Source organism: Aethalodelphis obliquidens, unplaced genomic scaffold (genome assembly GCF_003676395.1).
Source record: "Aethalodelphis obliquidens isolate GAN/ISIS:26980383/991018 unplaced genomic scaffold, ASM367639v1 scaffold11, whole genome shotgun sequence".
NCBI classification, from domain to species: domain Eukaryota; kingdom Metazoa; phylum Chordata; class Mammalia; order Artiodactyla; family Delphinidae; genus Aethalodelphis; species Aethalodelphis obliquidens.
In genome coordinates this window covers 38,054,350-38,072,618 of record NW_020837955.1, presented here as the reverse complement: position 1 = coordinate 38,072,618, position 18,269 = coordinate 38,054,350, and the positions used below count along the sequence as shown (strand labels likewise).

Here is an 18,269-nt window from a genome sequence, read left to right as displayed (position 1 = left end):
GCCAGACTCTTGGGAGTCTTGAGTCCCAACCATGAAATGGGCTAACAGTAGCGCCTAGCCTTCTGGCTCTCCGGGGTGGGGCACAGAGGACGCACCATGAGCCCTACCATGTGCCGGCATCAGCACGGGGCCACGAATGCTGAGGGACACCGGTAAGGCCTCTGCCAGTAGCTCTGGCTGGGCCTGCTGCATCTCCCCCTTCTTTCCACCGACCCACCAGAGTAGACATTTTGGCCAGGCTGACAGCTAGCTGCTAGGTCCCTGGAGGTCCCTCCCACTCTCCATCGGACACTCTGCTGGGCAGACTGTGTCGTCAGAGACCAGGCAAGAAACAGTCCAAAGTCTGGACGGAGAGAAGAGAACAAGAGCAGTGGTGACGCATGGAGGTGGCCCTGGCTGAGCCTCTCAGGCCGGGCTAGCCAGCCAGTGACCTCAGGGGAACAGCAACGAGGTCAAACAGACGTCGGGCAGGCCTGAAGCCAGAGCCCTTACGAAACACGTGGCACACCTTCCACACCCGTGGCTACCTCACCCGCCACCCAGTATGTTCTCTCTGACCTGCCTGGGCCTCTGAGCTCAGATCAAAGGGACACGCTGAGCCCACAACATCACTTTACTAGTTACTAATAAATTCAATTTAGAATGAAGTGCATGGGAATCTAGAAACCAGAGGAGACCTTGGAGATTATCCAACCTAGTGGCTCCTTTCGCAGAGGGGGAGACTGAGGCCCAGAGGGATACGAGGAACCTAAGGGCACATTTCTGGGAGCCATGGGTTCTTTGGTCCACTCCCCAGCCTTGGAAGGTTAGCCACCAGCTAGCCCTCCCCTGACGTGGTCACAGGCTGGTCCAGTGCTGGGCGCTGCAGGGGACAGAGCCAGGCATTCTCGGGTAAGGTGGGAGCCTGGCTCGGGAAGCAGACACACCCTCAGCACCTCTGCCACCTCGTCCCTGTGTGACCAAGGCTTGTCACCTAACCTTCTCCAACCTCAGTTTCCACATCTGTAAAATGGGGCACTAGCAGTAGCTACTTGACAGGACTGTCCTGAAGCACCTGGCATGTTGCAAATACTCAGTGAATGACAGTGAAGACGATGGTGGTGACAATGACAACCACACCTCTAGCAGGCCCGGGGCCGGGTGCTCGGGACATCTGGGCCCTCGAGGCAGGTAGTCGGACAAGAAGACAGATGCCCAGGGAACTGGGACAGCCGGAGGAGCCAGCTGGTGAGGGAGGCCTGCTGGACGGAGCCCAGAGAGCTTCGCCCGGGGCCACCATTAAGAAAGAGGGCAAAGTTCAACCCAGCAAATGGAATCTGGGGTAAACCGGCGCTGGCTCATCCTGACGGACATCCCAGAGCGCCCAGGACAGAGGGAGCCCCAACAGTAGTTACAACAGCTCCCCGAGAGGAAACTGAGGCACAAAAAGGCTAAGGAACTTGCCCAAGACCACATGACAACCACAGGGCAGAGCTGGGACTCGAAACCCAGGTCCTCGCCCACAAGAGCTGACACCTACCTTCCTTTTGACACCTACCTTCCTTTAGGGGAAGCACCTGCCCTGCTAAGGGTCTGGCCCCCACTCTCCTTCCTCCTGAGGTGGCTTTGAGCAAGCCCTATTCCTCCTCTATAAACAGGGCTGCATCCTGCCAGCCCCAGGGTGGCGGGAAGTCATCCTGCATAGCGCCACAGGCAGGGCCCGGGCAGGGCTTTGCCAATACGGCTTCTCTGTATATCCTTGGGGGGCTGGGGGATCAGGACTCCACCTGTGGGCCCCGTGAGTGACCCGTGCCATGCTCACTTCCTAATCAGCCAGGGCCTTCCTACCAGAGGCGGCATCTTTGGGATAAACCGTTAACTCTGCTCCAGAACCCCCAGCCTGGCTGCCCTTGATTTCCATAGGGTGGCTCCTGCCCAGCGAGGCTGAGATCAGAAACCCAGAAACAGCCCTTGTCGTGACAGTGGAGCCGTGGGTAGCTTCACAACAATGTCCCTCGGTTTCCCTCCACGCAAGTCAGGGTCACAGTTCTGTTACTGCTCTACCTGAGGGTGGTTGTGTCTCCTTTAAGTCCAAGAACAAAAATGGTATTTCACGCATATTACTCTGTAACTTTTTCACTGACTATATGCAACATTCACCTCATATAAACTAATGTCAACACCAAACAGAGCTACCTCACTCTTTTTAACTGCTGGGGAATATTCCGCAGTCTGGATAAACCATAATTTATTCCCTTGTCCCCTCCTGACAGACACGCAGGTTGTTTCCAGCCACAAATATAAAATTATTCACATATGTACTGTTGAGCTGTCCACTGCCCCAGACTTTAGTACTGTTTGTTTTTTTTTAACATCTTTTTTGGAGTATAATTGCTTTACAATGGTGTGTTAGTTTCTGCTTTATAACAAAGTCAATCAGCTATACATATACATATATCCCCATATCTCTTTCCTCTTCCGTCTCCCTCCCTCCCACCCTCCCTGTCCCACCCCTCTAGGTGGTCACAAAGCACCGAGCTGATCACCCTGTGCTATACGGGGAGGGCGAAGGGTAAGCTGGGACAAAGTGAGAGAGTGGCATAGACATATATACACTGCCAAATGTAAAATAGATAGCTAGTGGGAAGCAGCCGCAGTGGTTAAGACTCCGCCTTCCACTGCAGGGGGCGTGGGTTTGATCCCTGGTGGAGATCCCACCTGCCGTGGGGTGTGGCCAAAAAAAAATAAAAAAGACACTTTCATCATTTTCACGGACTGACCTCATAATCGGTATTACAGATTTGAACAGAGAAAATACACACCATTCAAACACTGCTCTTTTATCTGTTTTTAAAATTGGGGGGATTCTACCTCAGATTTCATTTAGGAGATAAATGCTCTGAGGCGACATAAGTTTGAGACCACTGGCTCGGGATCTGCGGGGAACTCCAGCCTCCAGTGACCTGTGAACCAACAGAACATGTTTCTTGAGCATCAGTGCTGCCCAAGGAGTGGGGGGTTGTGGGGGGTGTGACGGGGGGACCATGGAACTGGATGAGAGCCAGCCAGGGAAGGGGCGGCTTCTTAAAATCCCCTGCGCTTTGGGGGAAACACAGAGGAAAAGGCGTGGAAGGAGCTACAGGGTCCCCCTGGGGGGATGACGAGGATGGGGCTGGTGACGATTTGGACTTTTTACTTAGTACCTTCCTGCGCTAGGGGGATGGTTTACAAGAAGGAAGCCACGTCTGCCTTGGGAAGCCTAAACTGTGGATGTTACGAAACCAGTACTCGGCCTGGGAAGAGAGAATCGTTCTCTCACCTGGCCCCCAACTCTGAAGTCAGCCTAGTTCACCCGCAGAGAGGAAACGGCAGCACGAGTGACAGGGCATTCTCAACAAACACACCTTGTCCAAGGTCCAGGGTGAGTCAGGAAAGCTGTTGTTGGCCTAAACGAACTCAAACAAACGGCCCGCCCCCTCTGATAGCCTTAAGAGCCCCCTCTGGCAGGTGCTGGGCCACACGGGGGATGGGACGAGGCAGCGCAGGGAGGCTCCCAGCTCTCTCACAGTCCTGGTAGCTACTATTATTACCACCACTCCTGGGCGGCTGTGTCCCTGGGGCCCGACGGAGCCAGGGTGGCCGAGCATCAAGGAGGGTCTTGGTCCTAGGCCGCACTTCAGACAAGTTCCCGGGCCCTGTTCCTCTGGCTCTAAGACCTTCTGGGAGGGGCCTGGGTTTTCACAGGGTCCCGGGGCTCCTGGCGCACACTGGAGGGATGGGTCGCGGGTCCGTTAGTCCTGGGTGGGAATTGCTTTATGAGGCTGCCCTGGGCCGAGGCCGAGCCTGCTTCCTTCCGCCGGCCGCAAAAAGGCTGGGCCGGGCTGGGCCCAGCAGATGTGCTTTAGTGGCCGAGACAGGATGCAGTAAATGCCCACCCGCCTTTCACATGCAGATGCCTCTGGGGCTCCCCTTTGTGCTGACCAGCCCGGGGGCCGGTCCCTGCAGCCCCCGCTGTGCCCAGCCCTGCCTCTGAATGGCTCCCCTCGGGGAGCCCAACTGCCCAAGAATGGACTCCAATAAAGGGCCTGATGGGGGGACCCAGGCCGGTTACAGATGTCCCATGACCACGCCCACCCACAAGTCCTAGCACAGTAAGAGGGCTCCACCTGGCCAGCACCGTGCCCAGCGGCTCCAGGAGGCCTGGACCTCCTGTTCTCCAATCTGGGACGTTCCTGGCCCAGACGACAACTTCAGAGCCCAGCTCGCACATCACGGGCTCCCCATCTCCCTGGCGGCTCAGTCTCTCTCCACCTGACACTAGCCTTTCCGGGTGCTGTTTACGCTGCTCTCCCCATACTGGACGGTCAGCTTCCCGAGAGCAGGGACTTCCATCTGCCCCACTCACTGCCCCTTGTCCCAATGCCTACAGCGGTGTTTTTTGTATAAAAGAAGCACTCGATAAATATTTGTTGCGTGAGTGGATGAAAGAACAAGTGCATCTTTAATGAGAAGCAGTGTGCTATTGCGGGGAAAACTGGGGCTTGGAGTCAGGTGGACCGGGGCAGGGCGGGGGACAGTGGGCAGGAAGGGAGGGAACCCTGGCCCAGCCACTTTCTCCACTTTGGCCACTTCCCAAATCTCTCTGAGCCTCTGTTCCGGCTTTGAAAAGCGCTGGGTGTGAAGGTAGCCTGATCATCAGTGACTGCTGTTACGGTGGTCGGTATTGTTTTAAAAAGCAGAGCTAATACTCCCCATGTGCTCTGTGTCCCCAAACAGGTGGGAAACTTTCCAAAAACCTGAGGACACCTGTCACCACAGAAAGTCTAGGAAGAGAAGTGGTGAGTCACCCCCTCCGGGGTTCCCAGAACAGAAGGTGCTGTTTGGGAACCCACGGCACTGGGGAGATGCCATGGAGGCAAACGCCCCCCTGGGCCCCGGGACCCCCATCAAGCGGCCCCTCTGCTGCGCTGCTCTCACCCTGGAACTTCCTCTGAGCTCCCTTGTGACTTCAAAGCCAGCCTTGCATATCAAGGAGGCCACAGAGTGCAGGCTGTGGCTGCAAAAACGACACAAAGCGGTGGAAGCCTGGCATTATTCACGTTGGCCAGCAGGGCCTGGCCCGGGAAAGGGCCGTGTCCCCACTGACATCCCCAGGGAAACTCCAAAAGCAGGCGGATTTTACTGGGGGAAGTTGCCCACATACACTCACTGCCAGGAGGGTCTGGATGCTGGGCTCCGGGGGCCCCACAGGAGGGCATGGGCGGCTTCCTCGGGCCTGAGTGTGATCAGCTGGCCACTGGAGGCCGGGCCTGGGCGGAGGGGCCTAGCCTTTAAAGAGCCAGCACAAGAGCTGAAGAGAGAAAAGGGACGTGGGTGAGAGCCAGAGGCTGCCGCAGCGTGGAGGGCCCAGGCGCTGCGGGTGCTGGGCTGCTAAGGGGCTGGTCAGTGAAAACCCCCCAAAGTCTGTATAACTGGAAGCAAGGGGGTGAAGTGGGCAGAGGGAGAGAAGGGGCCACAAGGGTCACTCGGGAAGGCCCTGGTGGAGCAGAGAAATGCACGGGGACGCGGTCCTGTGGCATGGAGTCCCAGGGAGGGTTCAGAGGGGCCAGGCCTCATCCTCCAGGACGATCAACTCCCCTGATATAAGGAGAACTGCGTCCCCTCACTGGAAACAGTCCCACACACTATGGGGAAGGCACTTCTCCCCTCTCTCAGCCACAAAACTGGCTGGGATGTATTTTAGGACTGTCAGTATATCCGGTTATTATACCGCTGCTAGATTTATACAGTGTAGCTGCTACCAAAGCCACTCCAGCTAGATAAACCAGTTGAATTAAAGCAAATCAAGACAAACAGCTCCCGGGGATCTGCTGGAAGATGCCAGCGCCAAGCCCACAGAGGTTAAAGGCCCAGGGATCACCCTCCTTCGAGTCACAGCCTGGAATCTGTGCAGGTGTTAGGTGGACAGTGTATCGGGGGGAGCATCACCCAGGGGAGACTGCTAGAGAGAAGCCCCTGACCTTTTCCAATGCCCACTTCTCCCTCAAAGGACTCTAAGTATGGGTCCAGCACAGCGGTTAGGAGTCACGCACACCTGGGTTCCCATGGTCCCTGGGCCATCCCAGCTGAGACCCTAGCAAGCCCTGAGCCTCAGTGGCTTCAGCTGATTGAGGGAGATAACCTCCTCCCACCCCCACGCTGTTAGGGGGACTACATGATATAAACAGGGACGCCCAGCATAGGAAGCACTCTCTGAGAGCAGCCAGCTTTGCTGGTGCTGGGAGACGCCTGGAGCCTCACTGGCCCGGGAGGGGTGCACACCAGACCCACATTACCGACTGGAAACAAGGGCTCACAATCAGCCCTACTTATTCCAAAGCCACTGCTGAACCCATTTTGTGCTCCTCAGCAGAAGGGAGATGGGGAGGGACCGAGGCTCTGTCCATATCCTTGACCTACTTTATTTCTCAGGTTTTGAGGCAAAAATGACCCTGCTAAAATGCAAAGGACTTCGGGACTTCCCTGGTGGTTAAGAGTCTGCCTGCTAATGTAGGGGACACGGGTTCGAGCCCTGGTCTGGGAAGATCCCATATGCCGCAGAGCAACTAAGCCCGTGCCCCACAACTACTGAGCCTGTGCTCTACAGCCCGCAAGCCACAACTACTGAGCCAACATGCCACAACTAATGAAGCCCACGCACCTACAGCCTGTGCTCTGCAACAAGAGAAGCCACGGCAATGAGAAGCCCGCGCACCACAAGGAAGAATAGCCCCTGCTCGCCGCAACTAGAGAAAGCCTGCATGCAATGAAGACCCAAAGCACCAAAAATAATTAATTAACTTTAAAAAAAATTTAAAAATGAATGAAACTGTAAATTAGTTTAAATAAATAAATAAATAAATAAAATGCAAAGGAGTGACAAACCCACGTGTTGGTGAGGACACAGAAACACGGGCACTCTCACATATACCACTTTGGGAAACGATTTGACAGCATCTTCTAGCAATGAACATATGCCTATCTTATGACCAGCAATTCCACTCCTAGGCCTGTACCCAGCAGAAATGCATCCATGCATTCACCAGACATGTTCTAGAATGTTCATGGCAGCACTATTCAAAATAACTGAAAACAGGAAACTACACCCCCTCAATAGAAGAACAGATGTGTACTTTAATATAAAGTTGTTTTTTTTTAAGTGGCCCTGATTTTAAAAAAATTAAAAGCACGTGTAACAGGAATTCCTATATTAACATGGGACGTGCTCTTTCGGCCGCACTCCTCAGCAGACTGCTGCCATGGGCCACGGGATCTGTGGGCAGAGGAAGGGCGCCAGCTCCACGTTCCGCGTGCACGTGAAGCACCGAAAGACGCCGCATCTCTGCACACCGTGGACTTTGCCAAGCAACACAGCTACATCAAGGGTATCGTGAAGGACACCATCCACGACCCGGGCTGCAGCGTGCCCCTTGCCAAGGTGGTCTTCCGGGATCCGTACAGTTTTAAGAAGCGGACAGAGATGTTCATCACCACCGAGGGCATCCACACCAGCCAGTTCGTGGACTGTGGCAAGCAGGCCCAGCTCAGCATCGGCAGTGTGCTCCCGGTGGGTACCGTACCTGGGGGCACCCACATGTGTTGTCTGGAGGAGAAGCCTGGTGACTGGGGCAAGCTGGCCAGAGCCTCTGGAAACTATGTGACTGTCATCTCCCACAACCCTGAGACAAAGAAGACCAGAGTGAAGCTGCCCTTGGGCTCCAAGAAGGTCATCTCCTCCACCAACAGAGCTGTGGTCGGTGTGGTGGCTAGAGGTGGCCGCGCTGACAAACCCATTCTGAAGGCCAGCCGTGCCTACCACAAGTATAAGGCAAAGAGGAATTGCTGGCCATGTGTGCGGGGTGTGGCCATGAACCCTGCTGAGCGTCCCTTTGGAGGTGGCAACCACCACCATATCGGCAAAGCCTCTACCATCCTCAGAGATGCCTCTGCTGGCCAGAAAGTGGGTCTCACTGCTGCCCACCGGACTGGGTGTCTCTGGGGAACCAAGACTGTGCAGGAGAAAAAGAATTAGGGCTGAGGGCTCAATAAAGTTTGTCTCTTTCACAAAAACAAACAAACAAACAAACATGGGACGTGACGTTTAACTGTCATACTCATGGGGTGTATTGTGTGCCAAGCACTGTGTCAAGGGCCATCATGGCACCTGCCTGCGCCCCTCTGTGCCCCTCTCCATTCCCTCAGGTGCTCCAGTCCAACACCGGAGCCATTCTTCATTTCATCTTCTCCCTGTTCCCCGCAATATCCAATACACAGGCAGGTCCCATTGGTCCTACTCCCAAAACATCTAATTCACCCCCTTCTGTTCATCTCCATTGCCACCCCCTAGTCCACGCCCTATCATGTCTCCCTGGACCACACAAGGGTCTCCCAACTGGCTGTTCCCCTGTTTCATCTGGAGCCCGGCCATCTGCCCCACTGCCAGCTCATTCTCCACTTTGCAGCCAGAGATCTTCTTAAAATATTTTGTTTTCTGGTGCAGTATTTTTTTCCAGCACTTTTTGAGACAAAATTGACAAAATATTTGTAATTTGATATCTTGAATGGGAAATACATCCACATGGTTCAAAACTTTAAAAAATGTTTATATACGAAGTTACCGAGGGAAGAGCCTTGCTCCCATCCCTACCCCCAACCACCTAGTTCTCCCCAATCACTTGCCCTCCAGCTCTTCACAGGTTGAAGCTCTTCCCTCCAGTTTCCTTATACAAACACACCAGCAGGAATACACACTTGCATTTCTGCCTTTTCCACCCAAAAGACGGCACAGTGCACATCCTGTCTTCACTGACAGCACGTCTACATGGCAGGCATGCTCGTTCTTTTTTATGCAGCATGGAATTCCACTGTGTAGAAGGATAGACTGTAATACTCCCCTAGCGATGGATAGTTGAGCTGTTTCCAGTCTTTTGCTATTTCTCAAGGCACTGCCATGAATGACCTCCCACCTATGTCATTTCTCATGTATGAGGCAGTATGCTGATAGATCACGCCAAATGCATCTTCCACAAGCAATATAAGACAGGGTCTGCTTCCACAAACTCTCACCAAGAGAATGCGTTCCCAAAGTTGTGGATTTTGGCCGATTTTCTCAAATTGATGAAAAAAGGCATCTCAGGATCGTTTTAATTTGCACTTCTCTTATTCGAGTAAGGCTGAGCATCTTTCCTGTGCTTTTCCTTTGTGTTTCTATTTGTTTTCCTTTCCTATGAATTGTTTATATCCTTTGTGCATCTTTCTATTGGGTTGTTGATTTGTTGTTGTTGTCGATTTCTAGATTTTGAGGCGTAGCTACAAAGGTATTCTCCTACTCCAAGATTTCAAAGGGAATCTCTCCTGTTTTCATTTACTTATATGGTTTCACTTTCTACATTTAAATGTCTTGAAAACATAAATCAGATCACACGACACTCCTGCCTAAAATCTTCAGTGACTTCTCATTGCACCCAGTATGGAATCCAGACAGCTCTCTGTGACCCTCAGGTCCCTGCCTGCTGTAGCCCTGAGCACCCTCGCTAGTGCCCACTCTCTCTTCAGTTCCGTGAGTGCGTGCGATCTGCTGAGTTCTCCTCCCGAGCTCTCCTCCGCCTCAGGCTTTGCAGCCACTGTTCCCTTCAGATGCAAGGCACTTCCTCCTCCACTTCACCCCATGCCTCCTCTTACCCTCTGGTTCTGCGATGCCAGTGGCAATTACAAAGCCCAGGGCCCAGTGGTGCCAACAGTGCTCCTGGCAGTGTCTTCTGTGCACAAGACTTGGTGGGCAAGACGCCCTCCTACCGTCTAAGCAGACAGTCAAGGCAGTCCAACTTAATTACAATGCCAGCCACGTATGTAATTTAAAGTTTTCTGGTAACCACATTAACAAAGGTTAAAAGAAGGTGGAATTAATTTAATATATTTTATTTAAGCTAACATATTCAAATTACTATCATTTCAATATGTAACCAATATAAAACAATACAATGAACTTTATACATTTTTTCTCACTAAGTCTTCAAAATCCAGTGTGGGTTGTACACTTACACCACATCTAAATTCAGACTTGCCACATTCCAAGCGCTCAAAGGCAATGAATGGGGCTGCGCTGTTGGACAGGGGCGCAACTCTAACCAGCAGGGTCCCGGTGCTCATCCCGGGACGCCGTTTGCCTGTCACACCCGGCGCCTTCAGCGCAATCCTCCCGGGACCAGCCCACCGCTCGCCGGGCGGGGCGGGGCCAGAGCAGCAGCCCCGCCCCGCCCCCCGGCAGCGGCCCACAGGACCCGGCTGAGCACAGCGCCGGGCGCTCCAGGCGGCCTGCGCGGCCCACTCACCTCGCCAGCGCCTCCACAGAGCCTACAATCGGCGCACCACCGCCCTCACCGCCGTCGTACAGCACGCCTGAGATGTCGAGCAGCACCCCGCGCACTCCGGCCAGCCGCTCGCCCCACGCAGCCATTGCGTCCCGCCTGCGCCTCGGCCCCCGCGTCCCAACCGGCGCCTGGAAGCTGCGGCCGCGCTCGCCGCGCAGGGTTGCCTGGGAAGTGTAGTCCCGCGGGCGGGGCGGGGCAGAGCTGGGCCAGTGGGGCGTGGCCGGGCGCAAACCCGGCAAGACGGGCGCTGCTTCCCGACTCCCGAGTCACGCGCTCCCAAAATGGGAGCCTTTTCACCTGGAGATCAGTGGATAAAGGGTCAACCTCCCTAAAATTAGAGCAAGGCAGATTGGGACGAGGAGGCAACCGGAAAAGTAACAAAAATTAAAGAGAACAGGCAAGACCTTCATTGGTGTTTTCCTGTGGCCCGATGACACTCCTAACAGCAATGGAGATAGTTGGGCCCACAGACTGGACGATGCTGCGCGCCTGAGAAGCAATGATAAGGTAACGAATCTCTAAAGACATGTATGAAGTGTAAGCTATGATGCCAGAACAAGGTGGAAGAAAAATAAATGTTCAGGGACCGGAATTGTTCAAGAAGTGATAAGATGGCTACTGACAGAAATATTATGCCATGAAAAAAGGAAGACTAGGTTACAACATGAAAAACGCTCACGATATAACATTGTGTGAAAAAGCAGAGGGACTTCCCTAGCTGTCTGGTGGTTAAGACTCGGCTTCCAATGCAGGGGGCGTGGGTTCCATCCCTCGTTGAGGAACTAAGATCCCACATGCGGAGTGGTGCAGCCAAAAAAAAAAAAAGCAGAATGCAAAATTGTATGTAGACCTCTGCCTACAAAAATAAGGCGTAGGAATGGCTGAGAAAAAAATGGGAATATTTCAATGTGTTAGCCCAGTGAGATTTTGGAAGAATTTTTACATTCTATTTAATGTTACATCGTTTTTGTAATAAATAAAAGTTGGTAGAAAAGGGGAAGAGTTTCCTTAACTGCCCTTTTGACCCTTTCAAGTGTTTAAACTGAAACTTCAAAAAATTTGACTTCTGGGACTTCCCTGGTGGCACAGCGGTTAAGAATCCGCCTGCCAAAGCAGGGGACACGGTTCAAGCCCTGGTCCCGGAAGATCCCACATGCGCGGAGCAACTAAGCCCGTGCGCCACAACTACTGAGGCTGCGTTCTAGAGCCCGCGAGCCACAACTGCTGAGCCCGTGTGCCACAACTACCGAAGCCTGTGCACCTAGAGCCCATGCTCCGCAACAAGAGAAGCCACCACAATGAGATGTCCGTGCACTGCAATGAAGAGTAGCCCCGCTCGCCGCAACTACAGAAAGCCTGCGCACAGCAACAAAGACCCCATGCAGCCAAAAATAAATAAAATAAATAAATTTATTTTTTTAAAAATTGACTTCTCTTAGCCTGACTTAACTTTAAGTTTTCAAAAAAAGACCATATTAGGGTGGCCATTTTGTTTCAGGCTCTTGATTCACAGATGGCATGAAGAATTCATCAGAATATTAGAACTTTATAAAGCAGAAACTAACACACCATTGTAAAGCAATTATACCCCAATAAAGATGTTAAAAAAAAAAAAAAAGAATATTAGAACTTTAACCCAGTTCAATGAATCGTGCGTGTCATGTTGATAAGTTTACTAGGAAAACTGTGTACTCCGCTGATTTTACAGAGAAATATAAAATATAGTTCCTGCTCTTTGGGGATTTACAATCTGGTTGGGGGAGAAATGAATATGAGACCTCATATTAATCATGGTTCTTGGGCTTCCCTGGTGGCGCGGTGGTTAAGAATCTGCCTGCCAACGCAGGGGTCATGGGTTCAAGCCCTGGTCCGGGAAGATCCCACATGCTGTGGAGCAACTAAGCCCATGCGCCGCAGCTACTGAGCCTGTGCTCTACAGCCTGTGAGCCACAACTACTGAGCCAGTGTGCCACAACTACTGAAGCCCACGCGCCTAGAGCCTGAGCTCCGCAACAAGAGAAGCCACCACAATGAGAAGCCAGAGCACCACAACGAAGAGTAGCCCCTGCTCGCTGCAACTAGAGAAAGCCCACACACAGCAAAAAAGGCCCAATGCAGCCAAAAGTAAATAAATAAAATAAAATTTTTTTAAAAATCATGGTTCTTAGTTGCAGGCAATAGAAACTTCTCCAGCTAGAGGGGTAAGTTTATACAAGGCATCAAGGAGCTTACAGATTTCCAGGGGGACTGGGTAACCAAGCTCAAGTACCACACAGCAAAGAGCCGTGCAGCTCTGAGAAACGCCCAATTTCATTGTTCCACTGAGACCACTGCCCCATCACTTGGCTCTTAAGATGACAGGAACCTGATAGTATTGCCCCGAAAGAACCAAATCCACCCACCATACCTTCAGAGAATTCTCCCTCTCCACCTATGGTCACCATCTCACTTTCACCATGTCTGGCTTGGTGGAACCTAGTGCAACCTGCAAGGGAGTCTGGGAAATGCAGTGTTTGCATTCCAGATTCTGTGGTACAGGAACTGAGTGAGTCCGTCTGGATAATCTACCACGATCATCATGAGCCATACATCACCCATGTATAGAGCTTCAACTCTGTGGGCTTAGTGGGTCCCAGGGTCCAAAAAGGTCTAAAGTGTGATCTTTGCCTTTGAGTCAAGACTGGGCAGAGAACAAGATGTACACGTTTAAGATTACTGATCAAACGTGTGCAGAGTGCCAGTGAGTGACAGACAAAGCCAAGACGATGGACTCTGTGGGCTGTGGAGGGCGGCTGTGGTTTCTGAGCAGAGGGGCAGCCTGAAATGGACCTTGAAGCATGGCTGGGCTTTAGCTTCACGCCAAAGAGGAAGAGGAGAAAGGGCACTTCTGCCTGTGGTGGTGAGTCCACGCGTAGTTCTCCCTCTCCCATTAGCTGGGCATGACTTTGGGCAAATCACTTTCTGTATCTAAGATTATGGAGACAGAATAATGGCTCCTTGAAGATGCCCACATCCTACTTCCCAGGACCTGTGAGTGTGTTACCTCCCATGGCAAAGGGGACTTTGCAGATGTGATTAAGCTAAATATCTGGAAATGTGAGATTATCTGGGATGACCCGCATGGGCTCGATCTAACCACAAGAGTCCTTATAAAGGAAAGATGGAGGCAGGAGAAGAGTCAGAGGAGACATGACAACACGTCATGCCGAGATTTGAAAATGCTATGCTGCTGGGCTTGAACACGAAGGAGCCACGAGCCACGAAATGCAGGCAGCCTCTAGAAGCTGGAAAAGGCGAAGAAATGGATTCTCCCCTACAGCCTCCAGAGGAGCACAGCCCTGAGAACACCTTGATTTTAGGAGTTCTTGCCTCTAGAACTGTAAGAGGACAAATTTGTGTTTTTTAAGCCACTAAGTTTGTGGTAATTTATTACAGCAATAATAGGAAATGAATACAGGGACCCGAGTCTCTCACCTGAAGAAGGACATGTTGGTCCAAGGCAACAGATCTCTCTAAGTGTGGGCTCAGACCTAACCCAAAAGTCCATGACCTTTCTTTGGATGTAACAGAAGAGCATTGTATAAGTTAGAGTTGTTTTGGCTGCATGTAACAGAAATCCACCTATAGTCGCTCAACCAGATAGACTTACTCTTTCTCATATATCAAGAAGCCAAGAGGACTGGAGAACGGACTTGAGGATATGGGGATGGGGAAGGGTGAGCTGTGACAGGGCGAGAGAGAGTCATGGACATATATACACTAACAAACGTAAGGTAGATAGCTAGTGGGAAGCAGCCGCATGGCACAGGGAACGCCTGGAGGGGTGGGATAGGGAGGGTGGGAGGGAGGGAGACACAAGAGGGAAGAGATATGGGAACATGTATATGTATAACTGATTCACTTTGTTATAAAGCAGAAACTAACACACCATTGTAAAGCAATTATACACCAATAAAGATGTTAAAAAAAAAAAAAAAAGAAGCCAAGAGGAAGTCAGCCCTGGGCAGGTACAGCAGTCCCCAGGAACACTGGGAAATAGTCTACCTCCAACTTTCTGCTTCACCATCCTTAGGCTTTCACTCTCATGCTGTCAAGATGTCTGCTGTACCCCCAGGCATCATGTCTGCATTTCAAGAAAGAAAGGAAAGGAAAAGGGAAAAGGGCCTCTGACAACTGAGTCTTGCCCTTTATAACAGGAAAAACAAAAGCTGCCCCAGAATCCAGACCCAACAGATTCTTGTTTATATCTTTTGGGCCAGAGCTAGTCAAGTGGCACATTAACACTCCAGCGTGCAGGGATGTAAGAGCTTGGCCTCTTACATTTCCAATAACAAGTCTACAAATCATGTCTGAATTTCAGCTTAAATATGAATCCTTCCAATCCTCTTTTGCTGTAGTAGATGTGTGTATAATCCTTCCAGACTTGCTTGTATTAGCTAGGACTCCTTGGTTGCCAGTGACAGAAACCCAACGGCAAATGGCTTAAATTTAAAAGGAATTTATTGGCTCTTGTAACCAGTCTAGCAATTGATGGCTTCAGATGTAGCTGGTTCTAAGGCTTGAATGGTGGTGTTCTGGGCTCTCTGACTCTCCATTTCTTGGCTCTGCCCCCTTCTCTGGGTTCACTTCCTTCTCTCCGTGTGGCCAGGCTCTCTCTAGGCAGTGGGGAGGGAGGGCTGTGGCAGTTCCAGGCCACAGAGCCCTGGGTAAACCATATGGTAAAGAACATTTTCCTCAATTTGGCCTGATAGTTGCAGAAAGAACTCTGACTGGCCCTCATGTCTGTGTTCAGGGGGAAGAGGTACTGTGATGATGCAGCCTGACTTAGGTGCCGAGGAGGGGCACTTGAGTAGAGCCTCACCACGGCCACATAGAATGGGGGAGGAATGCCCCCAGCAAAAGGCAGGGCGTTGTAACAAGAGTGTTATGGTCTGAAAGTTTATGTTCTCACAGAATCATGTGTTGAAATCCTAACCCCTAAGGTGATGGTATTAGGAGGTGGGGCTTTTGGGAGGTGATTAGGTCATGAGGTTGGAGCCCTCATGATTGGGACTTAGTGCCCTCATAGAAGAGACCCCCGGGACTTCCCTGGTGGTGCAGTGGTTAGGAATCCACCTGCCAGGGCTTCCCTGGTGGCGCAGTGGTTAAGAATCCATCTGCCAATGCAGGGGACACGGGTTCGAGCCCGGGTTCGAGCCCTGGTCCGGGAAGATCCCACGTGCCGCGGAGCAACTAAGCCCATGCGCTACAACTACTGAGCCTGCATGCCACAACTACTAAAGTCCGTGCACCTAGAGCCCGTGCTCTGCAACAAGAGAAGCCACCGCAATGAGAAGCCGGCGCACTGCAACAAAGAGTAGCCGCCACTCACCGCAACTAGAGAAAGCCCACACACAGCAACGAAGACCTAATGCAGCCAAAAATAAATTAAAAAAAAAAAAAAAAAGAATCCACCTGCCAATGCAGGGGACACGGGTTCGAGCTCTGGTCTGGAAAGATCCCACATGCCGCGGGGCAACTAAGCCCGCATGCCACAACTACTGAAGCCTGTGTGCCTAGAGCCTGTGCTCTGCAACAAAAGAAGCCACTGCAATGAGAAGCCCGCACAGCGCAACGAAGAGTAGCCCTCGCTCGCCGCAACTAGAGAAAGCCCATGCGCAGCAATGAAGACCCAACGCAGCCATAAATAAATAAATAAAAAGAGAGACCCCAGAGAGCTAGCTCGTTCCTTCCACCATGTGAGGACACAGTAAGAAGTCAGCTGTCTGCAACCTGGAAGAGGGTTCCCCCCAGAACCCGAACATGCTGGCACCCTGATCTTGGACTGCCAGCCTCTAGGACTGTCAGCAATACATTTCTGTTGTATATAAGCCACTCAGCCTGTGGTATTTTGTTTTAGCAGCCCAAACAGACTAAGAGAAAGAAAGCAGGAAGAGACACCGTGCAGGCAAGATTAGCAGATGTCTACTACCCACAGAGACCCTTCATTCTGACCAAAGTCTGGTTTTCCCTGGAAAGTGAAACCAGACCAAGGGAGGCCTACCTGAGCCAAGGAGTTCTGTCTTATCACGGTGGACCTCAGTGAAAAAAAAATTAGAGATCCATTGATCCAGAAGTGTCTCTCCAGCTTTAGTGTGCATTAGAAGATTCCTGCGGGAGAGAGCCTGATTGGTCCTGCAGGAGGCCACTCCCACCCTGGGGCCCTTGATTGGCGATCCCACCACTACCACATGTAAGGGGGATATCTGAGCAAAGTCAAATTACCAGTACCAGAAAAGGGGATGAGAATGCTGATCCCGAAAAGCAAGAGATGTCCGCCCGGGCTGGATGGAAGCCCACTGCCCACTCGCCAGGATCCAAGGGCTGGCCAGAGTTTCTGAGAAGGTAGCATGCATGGGTAAGGGACCCATACACATCTTACCCGGAACCTAGCTTGTCCAGGGACCAAGGCTGCACAAGCAGCTGGAACAGATAGTGAAGAGCCTGGCATTCAGTGCAGAGGCCTTTAGTGTTCACCCCACGAACCACAGTAGCCATGGAAACACCCAAACAGTGAAGGTGGGGTCACTTGACATATGCATGGCTGGAGTGGCAAACTTGTGACCCACAGACCTGTTTCTGATGGCCTGATTTTCAACACTGTGAACTGATTACCAGCATTGGAGATGTCACGTAAGAGTTCAGATTTCCGGGCTTCCCTGGTGGCGCAGTGGTTGAGAGTCCGCCTGCCGATGCAGGGGACACGGGTTCACGCCCCGGTCCAGGAAGATCCCACATGCCGCGGAGCGGCTGGGCCCGTGAGCCATGAACGCTGAGCCTGCGCGTCCGGAGCCTGTGCTCCGCAACGGGAGAGGCCACAACAGTGAGGGGCCCGCGTACCCCAAAAAAAAAAAAAAAAAAAAAAAAGAGTTCAGATTTCCAGTTTCTCTGAGGCAATGTGGAGATCTGGCAGCACTGATCAGCCTTCCTGCAAGGGCACCACCCACCAGCTGGAGCAGCAGCCCTTCAACGTGAGTCGCAGGTACTCCAGCCGGCCAGGGTCCTCGGCCAGCTGGCTTGCTCATGGAGGCCAGGGCTGTCCCTCCAAGGGCTGGAGTTAGCATAGCCATGTGAGGTGAACAGCCTGCTGGGGCAGCAAGGCTGCAGGCAGGAAGGCCAGGAAAAGAAGATTAAAGGCATGAATAACAAAGGACGAAATAATGCCATTTGCAGCAACAAGGATGGACCTGGAGATGATCACACTAAGTCAGTCAGACGGAGACAGACAAATATCATATGATATCACTTGCATGTGGCATCTAAAATATGATACAGGTCTTCCCTGGCGGTCCAGTGGTCAAGACGCCGCACTTCCACTGCAGGAGGAGCGGGTTCAATCCCTGGTCAGGGAACTAAGATCCCGCACGCCGCTTGGTGTGGCCAAAAGTTTTAAAAAATAAAAATAAAATAAAATATAAAATAAAATAGGATACAAATGAACTTATTTACAAAACAGAAACAGACCCACAGACATAGAAAACAAACTTATGGTTACCAGAGGGGAAAGGAGGTGGGGCAGGGATAAACTAGGAATTTGGCATTAGCAGATACAAACTACTATATATAAAATAAATAAACAACAAGGTCCTACTGTATAGTACAGGGAATTATGTTCAATATCCTGTAATAAACCATAATGGAAAGGAATACGAAAAATATATATATATCTGAATCACTTTGCTGTATACCAGACACAAACACAGCATTGTAAATCAACTATACTTCAATTAAAAAAAAAAAGATTGAAGGCATGAAATTTGGGCACAGAGGTGGGGAACAGAGGACTTTGTCCCCTGCCTTGCAGGAAATCACCCAAGAATGCTAGATCATACAGATCTCCAT

At 51.6% G+C, this 18,269-nt stretch overlaps 1 protein-coding gene and 1 pseudogene across 7 annotated transcripts in view; one reads left to right on the top strand and one right to left on the bottom strand.

Annotated features, from left to right (window-relative positions):
- LHPP (phospholysine phosphohistidine inorganic pyrophosphate phosphatase) overlaps nucleotides 1-10,564 on the bottom strand; it is a 139,651-nt gene extending 129,087 nt beyond the window's left edge. For all 7 annotated transcript variants that reach the window (XR_003433960.1, XR_003433957.1, XR_003433958.1 and 4 more), the window contains exon 1: nucleotides 10,350-10,564. Coding sequence is in view for 3 of the 7 variants with exons in the window: in XM_027112884.1 (XP_026968685.1) it covers nucleotides 10,350-10,474 (125 nt within the window). In the remaining 4 variants the exon portion in view is untranslated. The remainder of the gene's footprint in view (nucleotides 1-10,349) is intronic.
- On the top strand, nucleotides 6,878-8,088 carry LOC113623512 (60S ribosomal protein L8 pseudogene; annotated as a pseudogene).
- Nucleotides 10,565-18,269: the final 7,705 nt, after the last annotated feature.